Source organism: Macrobrachium nipponense, chromosome 16 (assembly GCF_015104395.2).
Source record: "Macrobrachium nipponense isolate FS-2020 chromosome 16, ASM1510439v2, whole genome shotgun sequence".
Classification (NCBI taxonomy): Eukaryota; Metazoa; Arthropoda; class Malacostraca; order Decapoda; family Palaemonidae; genus Macrobrachium; species Macrobrachium nipponense.
Window position 1 is genome coordinate 28,983,742 of NC_087209.1, and position 12,722 is coordinate 28,996,463.

The 12,722-nt window shown below is 37.3% G+C and overlaps 1 protein-coding gene across 4 annotated transcripts in view; it reads left to right on the forward strand.

Moving 5' to 3' along the window:
- Nucleotides 1–12,722, forward strand: part of LOC135195630 (transcription factor 12-like) — a 642,011-nt gene that overhangs the window by 49,291 nt on the left and 579,998 nt on the right. For all 4 annotated transcript variants that reach the window (XM_064221981.1, XM_064221983.1, XM_064221982.1 and 1 more), the window contains exon 3: nt 6,030–6,189. In XM_064221981.1, coding sequence (XP_064078051.1) covers nt 6,030–6,189 — 160 coding nt within the window. The remainder of the gene's footprint in view (nt 1–6,029; nt 6,190–12,722) is intronic.

Consider the following 12,722-nt stretch of genomic DNA (forward strand, 5'->3'; position numbering starts at 1 on the left):
GCTTGGCGCTGGCCTACATCTTGTATTCCAGTTCCAATACTGAGGTGATTTGTCGACCAGGATCCATATTATGATGGATTTTGAGTTAAATCGGCTGTGGATTCTCTAATGACGGATTGTGACGAATTTTGATGCAGATTTTTATTTTTCGTAAATGGATCTTGAAGTTGATGTTTTTACTATGATCTGGTTTTATTTAGAAGACCGCTATTTCTTGCAAGTAGAGGGATACTCAACTGGATCATTTTTGTATGCTTGTTTTTGACCTTGGAGAATATGGCATAATATCTTTGCTTGACCACGAAACATAAAACTGGTATATATACAAACAAATGCTAACAATGCTACGTAGCATTTTGGCCCTCAAGAGACTTCCTTTTTTTTTTTAGAAATAAGCCGAATTTGGAGGACTGATTTAAAAGTAACTCTGCAAAATAGTGAACAGCCGTATCCATATCTTGCCGTTGCGGGAGATAAAACCAATCGTGAATGAATTTCGTAGTTCCCCCCCATTGATTAGCAACGAAAAATAAAACGTTTTGCGGAATGGCCACCCATAATGACAGTCCCGCGAAATCGTCCGGTGTGCGTTATGTTGGTAAATATAGATCTAGGTGCTCGGACATTCCGGTTGGGAATATGTTTTCAGATAATGCCCTGGTCTGGGCGTCGGCGGCTTCGCTTGTTTCCTTTTCTGGTGTTTTCTCCTTTTTAAGTCCGTTTATCATCGGATGACTCTCTCTCTCTCTCTCTCTCTCTCTCTCTCTCTCTCTCTCTCTCTCTCTCTCTCTCTCTCATGTATAGGTAATTGTGTACTAATTATGTGTAATACTCATTTCTCAGCCATGGATGTACGAACCTGTTAGCCCACAAATTTTAAAGCACGCTAATGGCTGTTATTTTCCATCAATACAATTTAAAATGTTCACACTTTGAATTGTTTTTACAATGTCTTTGGTATTTGTTTATTATTATTATTATTATTATTATTATTATTATTATTATTATTATTATTATTATTATGCTGACGAAAACTGGGAAAGCTACTTAGTCGAATTTCAATATTTTGACAACGAAAGAATGGGGCAAAGAAGGAAATTCACCGAAAACATAGATTTTTGCTTTCGGCCTTCTGATTGGTAGGCTGTTCGCCACAATGAACTTAAGACCTAAAAGGTCCTTTTTGGGAATTGTTTCAGTTTTAGGAATGATGATTTTAAAGAAGGCGCATTGTTTCCTAATAGGATTTGTTAACGTCAGTCGTTATCATTATTATTTTTTTTTTTCTATCAGTCTTCCTATTTGACTGGGTTGTTTGTATAGTGTGGGATTCCGCGTTGCATCCCGCGGATCGTGCCTAGTGTTCCCATGATTATGGGTACAATTTCCACTAGCATATCCCATATCCTTATTTCTATTTTCAGGTCTTGAATAATTATCAATTTTTTCTCTTTCTGATCTACTCTGGTGTATCGTAGTATTGCGACATCAATGATACCTTTTTCTTGAACGTGTCAATCAGCGTCACATCTGGTCTGTTGGCACCTATCACCCTATCTGTTCTGATACCATAGTCCCAGAGGATCTTTGCCTGATCATTTTCTGTCACTCTGTTAGGTTGGTGATCATACCACTTGCAAGCTAGCTGGTCTGTATTGCACAGGCTCCATTAGAGGGCATTTGCTACTGAATCATGCCACTGTTCGTACTGGTTTTGTGCAAGTGCAAGACGTTCGCTTGCTATGTGGTTTATGGACTCGGTTTTTCATATTGCACTCCTGCATGTCGTTGACATGTTATTTCCATCTATCGTTCTTTGAACTTATCTTGTTCTTAGGGTCTGATCTTTTGCCGCTGTTAGCATTCCTTCTGTTTCCTTCTTGAGGTCTCCCATCTGTAGCCATTGCCATGTTTCATCGCTGGTCAGTTCTTTAGTCTGTCTCATGTAATGTCTGTGCATGGGTTTGTTGTGGCATTCCTCTGTTCTGTTTGCCATTGTCCTGTCTGCATTATTATTATTAATATTATTATTATTATTATTATTATTATTATTATTATTATTATTATTATTATTATTATTATGTAATGATAAAAAATGAAAATTCTCTCTGATTTTCTTATATTTTAAACGCAGTTTTCAGGGAATTGAAGCTATACTGCCTTGTAAATTGAAAGGTCTGTGGGTACAAAGTTGTGGCCTAGTTATTTTAGGACTCTGCCTCGATGTATTTCCCCACTGTAGCTTTTACCAGGTTTTGTCTCAGGTTGAACTCTTGCCTGGAAGTACAGTACAAGTTCAGTGATCTGTCTCCGAGTGCCCCGTTGGGCATGTCGAGCCGGCCTTGTGGGACGTTCTATTTAAACTTTCCTACTTCGTGACTGCAATTAATTATCACCAGATGCTTCTTCTGGGCCTATGAGTGACCTGCATCTTTTATTCGTAGACGTTTTCTTCGCCTTGTCTTTAGTTGGATTTCATCTTCTTGGGATAAACTTAAAAGTTTTTGTTGTTTAATACATAATTGTTAGAATATGATATTTTTTCAATATTAAAAGGATTGATTTTTTATCGACATTCATATTATTATTATTTTTGTTGTTGTTGTTGTTGTTGTTGTTGTTTGGAATCTTCTGATGTTGAGGTAAATGACCAAAACATGTCACGAATATTCATTTTATCTAAACCATGCAGCATCAGTAACTTTTGAGCAGTCTGTGTGTGTTGGTCTCTCTCTCTCTCTCTCTCTCTCTCTCTCTCTCTCTCTGTGGGGGGGGGGTTTTGGGGTGGTTGGGGGTGGTTGGGTGGGTGTTGACGGAGTTGGGTCCAACGGAAGCCGAGTAACAAATAGTGTGTGAGCAGACGGGATGTCTCGGGGGGGAAGAGGCGAGCTCGCTCCTTCAAATGGCTGCGATTTGTACTCTTCAATTACTTCGAATACCTAATCCTTAGAGACTCGACTGGAGTCTCTCTCTCTCTCTCTCTCTCTCTCTCTCTCTCTCTCTCTCTCTCTCTCTCTCTCCATCAGACTTTGAATTTATTTTGCCTTCCTTTGGGGAAGTTTTCAATGGTTTGATCCGAGGGGGGAAAGGAGAGTTGGTGTGTGATTGTGACTATAAGTGTATATTTGCATGCGAATACCTTATAGGAGTGTGTATGTGATGTATGTATTCTGCTTGTTTGTGTCAATTGTGTATATGCCTTTGTTTGTGAACAGAAGAACGAAAGACGAGAGAAGTTGTATTTTCCTCTCGGAAGTCGTTTGAGGTTAGATCTAAAGTTGCGAGACACCAGCCAGCTATTTCTCCGTTGACAGATGGGATATAGTGGCTAGATTTACCTTTTCCCTTTCCCGTGCTCCATTCACAAATAGGATATAGCTATAGGCCTTTCGAACTTTTGTGTCGTTGATGAAGTGAAGATGGGGAAGACCCAATTCTTCCCCCCCCCCCCCCCTTTTTTTTTTTTTTTTTTTTTTTTCTTCTTTTTAGGTGGCGCACAAGTAGAAACCTCTTTCTTTTAGCATTTTACAGTGTGTGCGTTGTGGCATGGCCACGTTGCTTCAATTTTACGCCTCGTAAAGATTTATTGGGCTTGAAAGTTTTTCATCTCTTTTGTTCGTTCATTTATATTTATTAGGATTTCATTTTGTGAGACATTTCCACTTTTTTTTTTTTTTTTTTTTTTTTTTTTTGCATAACAATTGGGTCTTTGTAAAAAGTGGGTATATGTATGACTCTTGTTTTACTTCAAAATGTCGTGATCACAAAACGTTCTTTACACGAGCGGAAGTCACGCCATAATTTCAGTTCAAAGGCCGGCGGGACTGGCGATGCCCTTTTCTAATTCAGGACCGAGAAAAAGCGAAGACATCTTAAAGGGATAAGGGAGGGTCTCTCCGCGAAGGATGTCATGGGCGTCCTCTCAAGGGAAAATGATAAGTCTCAGGAATAACAGTGAGCTGGGTAAAATGTGAAAGCTTGTCAGAAGAGGGAAAGAAACAGCATCTAAACTGCGCATTCCGAAGATTTCTGGTCCCCGCGCGATGGGTTTATGAAAAGATATAGTAACCTTAGTCTTAGGACTGCAGTTGCCCAGTAGGTTTCGCACTGACTGAAGGTGAACGCCCTTTGAGCAAAAAGGCTGAGAAGCTCATCGAACTTTGGATTTCTAAGGCTATTTTTTTTCTTTATTGTTTTTGAAATCTTGAGAAATGATGAATAGAAACTTATATTTTTAATTACTATCTGTAAAAGGAAGCTATTGAGATGGCTATTTGTCTGTCCGCCTTCAGATCTTAACAACTACAAAGGCTAGATGGCTGCAAATTGGTGTGTTGATCAGCCACCCTCCGATCATCAAACGTTCCATATTGCAGCCCTCTACCCTCAATAATTTATTTTATTTTAGGTTAAAGTTAGCCATGTTCGTTATAGGTGCCAACAACACTGGCCACCACTGGGTTATGGCTGAAAGTTTCATGGGCCGTGGATGAGAGTTTCATGGCCGGTTTTTGTGAATCTTCTGTTAGATAGGTTATAAAACATTCTTATTGTTTTTTTTTTATCTTCCGTAATAAAGCTTATAAAACATTTTTATTCTGTTTTTTTATCTTTTTTTATAAAGCTTATAACATATTCTTATTCTGTTTTTTTTATCTTTTGTAATAAAGCTTATAAAACATTCTTATTCTATTTTTTGTGAATCTTTTGTTTGAAATGTTAACGTTTATATGGCTTTATGAAGTTGAGTGCGATTAACTGAAACAAAAGTCTTCCGATCTGTTCACCAGAACTACAGTTATTTTGAGAGGCCCGGATGACTGTTTAACCTCATATATTCCGATATAGTATGTTTGGCTTTAAATTTCATAAAATTGATGTACTTTCCCTTCAATCAGTATTTTCATCGCCTTTATTCCGTAGTGTATTCTTAGGATCGTCTTCGGAAAGAGAGAGAGAGAGAGAGAGAGAGAGAGAGAGAGAGAGAGAGAGAGAGAGAGAGAGAGAGAGAGAGTGTTTTTATCTGATTTAAACTTCGACTGTTGTGCAGTGGTGCTTACATGTAATCTTTAAATTACTCTTTCTGTCTACATTGGTCTGAAAATTTAGGAAGAATCGACGAACAAGGAAATTTTTTCATTATTATTATTTTTTATATATAAGCTAACAAGTAAGACAGGGTCTCATCTGTAATGGGAAACCTTTGACAGTTTGCAGTTTTGTCGCCGAATTATATCTTGATTGAATTACCAATAGTTTGATTGACATCAGCAAAGATGCCGTGCCCAAATTGTCGAGTATCTCGTCAGGATTGGAGATGAAGCTGGAAACTGATATCTCGTGGTTTTTGGTACCATAATCAAACCTGCTTTCCATTTTCTTTAAGCATCATTTTCATTATCCTTCCAGCGTTTTATGGTGCAAGAGTCGGCTCAAAACGTATTGTGGTTATGCCCCGTGGGGGCATGGCTGCTGTAGCAGAATTGGCAAAATAAGCCGCTTGAATTTTCTTTCAACGTGCTCGAAAATATAAAAACCCATGTAGATAAAATTGCCTGCAGGTTTGACATAACCCCTGAGGTTGCGTGCTGTCTCCTTTTATTAAGAAAGTGAATTTCAGCAAATTGGTTATTAAAGCAACACTTGTAGAAATGACGTGACATGCTTTGTTAATATGTTTTTTTTACATATTTCTTTGGTGCCCATTGTTATTTTGTCATTTTTATTTTAGGAAACCGGGCATATATATATATATATATATATATATATATATATATATATATATATATATATATATATGTGTGTAGTATATATATATATATTATATATATATGTATATATATATTATATATATATAGATATATTATATATATTATATATATATATATATATATATATATATATATATATTTTTTTTTTTTTTTTTTTTTAAGTGAAAGCTTCCTATCTTAATCTCATTTATATTTCTTTTTTGTATGTATCAGGAAATACTTCGAAAAGTAACATACATATTTTTTCTGTGTTTTCAGGGCGCCAGCGGCGGCAGTTACGTAGGCGCTGGGGCCGTTGGGGGTGTGGGAGGTGGCGGCGGTGGTGGAGGGGGCCCGGACGGTGGAGCCTTTGCGCCAGACTCCCCGTATTTCCCCTTCACAAGCCCCCCTCGACGGCCCCTTCCACACACTACTACAGGTAAGTTGTCAGGAGATCTACTAGTAAGTGTGTCAATGTTTGTCAGTGGCTACATTTTGGGCATCGTCGACCCTCGTCTTTGTGACACCAGTTTCATCAGTTTGTCATTGGCTCATAGTTCCTCGTTGGACGAGTGGTCAACGTTCTTGCCTACCGAATCGGTAGTCCAGAGTTCGATTCCCCGCTCAACCAACGTGGAATCAGAGGAATTTGTTTCGGGTGATTAGAAATTCATTTCTCGATATAATGTGGTTCGGATCCCACATTAAGCTGTAGGTCCCGTTGCTAGGTAACCAAGTGGTTCCTGGCCACGTAAAAAAATATCTAATCCTTTGTGCCAGCTCTAGGAGAGCTCTTAATCAGCTCAGTGGTCTGGTTAAACTAAGATAGACTTAACTTATTGGCTGACAGCCGAGGCCTGAACATATAACCATGGGATTTATTAGGCTTCAGGAAAAGCAATTCATTATTGTTGAAACATTTTTGCACTGAGTGAACTGAGAGAATCAGTATTTTATAGTACCAAGTATTTCACTATTGTCTTGACACGGATAAATTCATCGACCTCCGTAGGGTTTATTAACCGTAGAACCACGACATGACTGGCAAAGAAATCATTAATATTGGTGTACCAGAATATATATTAATACTAACACCACTAATAACAGTAGGTTAATATTGAAAGAGTGCATTGATGATGATGATAATTGTCATGGAACTTCACAAAAACAGTGAGGTTAACGCTTGTCAAAACAGTCTCCCCATTTTATTTCTTAGATTTATTACGGTGGGTATTTTTTTTATCAAAGTGACTGGCACCAGTTTAAAGTTAAAATCAACCAGTAGGCCATGCCAAGTTAACAGTTGGTTTTAAAACTTGTTATTTTGGGTTTCGGTGAGCATTTTTAGCTTCCTCAAATTTATGTTGATTTTCATGATTATGAATCATGGTCTAATCATAGGGATGGTCTTTATTTTTATTTGTGGTGATTGGTACGAGGGGAATGTGTGAAGCTTGTGTATTTGGTGTCTGCCTCGTCTGTTGATAATCAAAAAGGTACAAACACATTTCTGCAAGCAGCAATGCTGCTTTTTTCTCGATATATATATATATATATATATAATATATCTAGATAATATATATATATATATTAATATCTATATATATATATAATATATATTATATATATGTGTGTGTGTGTGTGTGTGTGTGTGTGTGTGTGTGTGTGTGTGTGTGTAGGGGGGAGAGAGACAGAGGGACAGACAGACAGACAGACAGACAGAGAACACTTGCTTTAGTTTTTATATAAACTTATTACTATGTCTCATGTTAAAACTGTTTTCGGAACGCTGGAGCATTCGGTACGCTACTGTGTGTAAAAGAAACAAGAAGCAATGTTTGTATTCTTTGATTCTAAAGAAGTTTGTTTTATCTAAGCATTAAATAAACAAATGGTACACTATGGTTAATATAAAAAAAAAGTAATATTTCCGATGTTGTCCTCTCTTGAAAATGCCAAACGCAAACATGGCAGCGAAGATTACTGATAGCGGAGAAGATTTCAGGCAAAAGGTTCGGTCAAGAAGTAAAGTTTCAGTGTTCTCCTTTGTGATCTCAGGTCCTCGCCTCTTTGGGTTGCAGTTGTTGCAAGGTGTTTCAAGTTAAAGACTGATTGTTGTACATTGCGTTAATTACAAAGAGATATGTTTGAGACAGACTCAAAGGGGATTAAAAATGACAGACTCAAAGGGGATTAAGACAATTTTGATTTAGTGTGTTTAGTTTTTAAATTTAATTGATTACAATTATATAATAATATATATATATATATATAAATAATATATCTATATATATATATATATATATATAATATATATATATATATATATATATATATATAGAGGAGAGAGAGAGAGAGAGAGAGAGAGATAGAGAGAGAGAGAGAGAGAGAGAGAGAGAGAGAGAGAGAGAGAGAGAGATTTAAGGGGTTTATATATATTTCACTTTCTTCTGTGTAAAGGCAAATTCCTTAACCTTTGATGAAAAGAGGACTGTGCTTTTACTTGAGACGGTGCAGTAGTAGTAGTGATTTAGAATGTTCAAGTATGTGCTTTGGTCAGAGAGAGAGAGAGAGAGAGAGATAATTGTTGAATTTCTGATTTGTAATTGCGTGTATTCTTTATGGTTTTTGTAAAACATTTGCTCGAATAATCTAATATTCTTGATATTTTTGTTAAGTTCATTGAGTTCATTGCAGTTGGAGAGAGAGAGAGAGAGAGAGAGAGAGAGAGAGAGAGAGAGAGAGAGAGAGAGAGAGAGAGAGAGTACTTCATTACATATTTATCCTAACCAGTTCAAACACTAGATTCTTGACATGGTGAGAGATAAAAAGTTAATTTCACTTTCTTCTCGTAAAGGTACATTAGTTCCCAAAATTAGCCATAGAGAGAGAGAGAGAGAGAGAGAGAGAGAGAGAGAGAGAGAGAGAAGTACTTCATTACATATTTGTCCTAACCAATTCAAACACTAGATTCCTGACATGGTGAGAGGCAAAAAGTAAATTTGACTTTCTTCTCTTAAAGGCACATTAGTTTCCAAAATTAGTTACAGAGAGAGAGAGAGAGAGAGAGAGAGAGAGAGAGAGAGAGAGAGAGAGAGAGAGAGAGAGAGAGAGAGAGACTGTTCTGTTTTGGGGAATGTTGAAGGGTTACGACTTCTCGGTCGATGGGATAGGGTGGGTTGTGTGCGCGCGTGTGTGTTTGTGTGTTGAGGGAATCCGAGTTGGATGTTGATTGTGTCAACAGATTGAACGGCTTGAGGGAGGCTTCTCAATAGGGACTACCACAGATTAGTTGGTAAGCGTATGGAAATGGGACTTGGGAGAACGCCGCCTCCTCCTCCTCCTCCTAACGTTTATATATGTTACGGTAATTATATCTCGTGTGACCCTGGCGTCCCGGGGCTATTGCCTGCGTTCTTTGTGATTGATGGGATGTGCTGTGACGTTTTTCTTCCCTTTATTTAGGTTGATGTTATTTCTTTTGATTATTGTGTCTATAGGTTTTCGGTGAGCTGGAATTTCAGGGGGGAGGAATTGCCTGAATATTTGGTCACGTAGTTACTGGGTTAGTATTATAAGGATGCATTGATTTAATCTTCCTATTCATGGTTATTTGGGTGGTGGTTTTAGTTATTTAGATAATGCTTCGAGTTTGGCTTCATAATTGACGGGATTTATCGGTGATTCATATCGGTGATTCATTGAAATGTGAATATAATATAATGTTTGTATCTGTGGTTGACTCAAAAAATACAGTCCCAAATAAAAACTAACCCACTTAAAAAGTCTATAGTGCATTTTCGCGAAGTGCTTATAATATGCTTGGATAGGGGCCTGATACGTTTGTTTTACTAGTTATTCAGAAGGATGATGCTACTATGGCATGAGTAATAGGGTGGAGGGAATCTAGTTTCCCGTTGAGCAAGCAGGTTTATTTACTCTCTCTCTCTCTCTCTCTCTCTCTCTCTCTCTCTCTCTCTCTCTCTCTCTCTCTCTCTCAGGTTTGTGTATGTGTAGTACTGTTCTTCATTCCATCGACTGCTCTCTCTCTCTCTCTCTCTCTCTCTCTCTCTCTCTCTCTCTCTCTCTCTCTCTCGGGTCTGTGTAGTTCATCATTCCATTGACTACTTTGGCACTAAGTGTAATTGGAAATAGAAAATTTTGGGCGTTAGATCTAAAATGTGTAGGATTGATAATTGCCGGAAAATACTTTTGATCAATTATTTGTCGTTTTCAGGATATGCGATATTGTAAGATGGAATATTAAATGGTTTATACTTGAAAAGTGTACTTTAGGGTCTATATCTATCCCAAGGGCTATAATGTAGCCCAGGTTCATTGATAGACCAGGATCCCCCTATGGAAATGGATGGAGAGAAGAATAAAATTTATTAAAGTACGGCGTTTAGTACACTTGCATTTAGGAAATGGTTGGAGAAAGCTTACATCGATTTATAGTTAGTAAAAAAATTTCCTTTTTTAGCCGAAGGTTAGGCATTAAACGAATGATTGAATGATTGATGTAGGCATAGGTGTAGAAATATGGTTATTTATAGAAATCGAGGTCATTGGCAGTACTAGGTCTTGCTGAATAATGTTCAGTGTGTATGAGCTGTAAGCGTTCTTGCAATTTAAGAGTGAATATTTGGATGTCAAACTTGTTAAAGCAGTGTAAGTTACAGTGTGCGTCGAGATAATTGGAAATACTCCTCAAGGAATAGATTTTGGGGGGGTCACTGAAATCTTTATACTTGCACCGGACTGCCAAGGTCAGTTGCAAATGCATTAACGGTTGGGCTATTTGCGAGACAGGGGTGTTATGTTACCATCTCCAAAATTGAAACTAATGTAATAATTTTTTTTTTAAATGGAAACAGAGCCTACCGAAAAATTACTCTTAAACCAGTCCCTTAACAGTGATGTTCTTTTTAGTTGATTCTTACCAGCTCATTGTTATTTAATTTTTAAACTTCACAATTAATAAATTTAGTCAGCGTTAGGGGAAGAGTGAGAGATGAAATTTTCTCGTCTGGATAGGGAAGGATGAGTTACTAATTTGACTTTTAGGAAAGTGTCAGATGTGTGCTTGGGGAAATGCAGAGGGTGAATTCAGCCCTTAAAAAAAAAAAAAAAAAAAAAAAAAAAAAAAGCTAAGGCGTGACACTTATAGTTATAAATTAAAGAGCTGAAAGATTTACAACTGTTTGCTGGAAGATGTAGATTACAGAATTACTTTCTGATAAACCTGTAAATTTAATATTTGTAAATCGAATGTCAGTTAAAGAGAAATGGGAAGAGAGTGTAAATTTAATGAATTAGTTGCGGTGGTGTAAGTGCTACTCTAGCGTAAGTAAATTAACTAGTTGCTGAGGTACTAAATGGTAATGCGAAATGAATATGCCTAGAGGAAAGTTTTTTTATAACATTTTTGAGAACGAACGCCGGAATGACAGTAAAACTGATGGTTGGTAAAAGCGTCATAAATAAAAGCACTTAAGCAGTACGTACACGCTTGAGTGTGTGTGTGTGCAGCTTAGTGGTGACACAGCATTAGTAGCAGAGGCTTGATGGGTAGTCGACAAGACGTTTGTGTGTATTTGTTTGTTTGTTTGTTTGTTGGTGTGTTGTCGTTGCTAATAATTGTTGAAATATGTTCTTTCTGTTACCGGAGCCACCTTTGCTAGTAGTAATAATATTTATAATATATATTATACACAGAGAGTTTGTATGTATGTGACTAATATACTTTCCTGTGCAATTTGATATGCTTTTTAGTGTATTCAGTTTTTTAATTTTTCGATCACCCTACTTGCATGAAGTTACTTATTAAAATATATTTTACGTAGTCAAACGATGAAGAAACAGTGCCATATTTTAGAACCACTCGGATACTGAATTATAACTGCTTATATCGTGTGTTGCATGCTTCACGATTTCTTGCATTGTAAAACTTAAGTGATTTGTTTCCTCTTATTTTTTCTTACGCTGGATGCTAATGGAGTGGTATTTTGCCCTTTGACCCCCAAGGAATGCTCCTCAGGCTGGTCGGCGCCGGCGATCCGGCCTTGAACTAAGGGCATGGGGTTTGGGGGGGGGGGGGAAGGTGTAGGTGACGGTGTATTAATGCTTCAGTCTCCCTTGGGATGGATGTATGCCGGGAAGGAAGGGCGTAGGATTACGTCGCAGATTTTTTTTTTTTTTTTTTTTTTTCTATCATTTTGGATTAGGTCAGTGGGTGCAAGAAGAACTGGTAATAATCCTTTGACGTTCACCTAAGGAAGAAAAAACACATAAAATGTACTTCCTTTTCTGACTCCTTTGGTGTTTAATCGTTATTGTGACCCATTGCTGCTTGCGCCAGGCCGTTAGGTGTACTAGATTCATTAGCGTTTGCTCTCTCTCTCTCTCTGTGGCAGGGTCTCTTTAACCCTCCTCTTATATCCGGCGTATGGCTAACAAGTTCATATAGTGTCATGTAAGAGTTAATCGATGTATGGTCAGTGGGATTATTTTACTTTATGTAGGGAGTGAGGTACGTTTAACTTGACTTGATCGGTGTACTGCTCGTCTTCCGGTTAGTTAGAATTAACAACGTTTAGCATGGCGACACCTTAGACGAGTTACTGCCTACACAGGAACGTTTCGAGGTAATAATGGCTTGAGCTAACATCATCCCCTCCCATAAATCTATGATTTGAAACCATCTTTGCGTAGGGGACAATTGTATATTATATATATATATATATATATATATATATATATATATATATATTATATATATATATATACTATATATTATATATATATATATATATATATATATATATATATATAGAGAGAGAGAGAGAGAGAGAGAGAGAGAGAGAGAGAGAATTTGCTATAAAACTAGTGTTCATAGTAACATGCCTAGAAGGTTAATCCTCGTGAGACCATATTGATTTCAACTTTGGCGGAACTGTTTTGCTTTTTAGA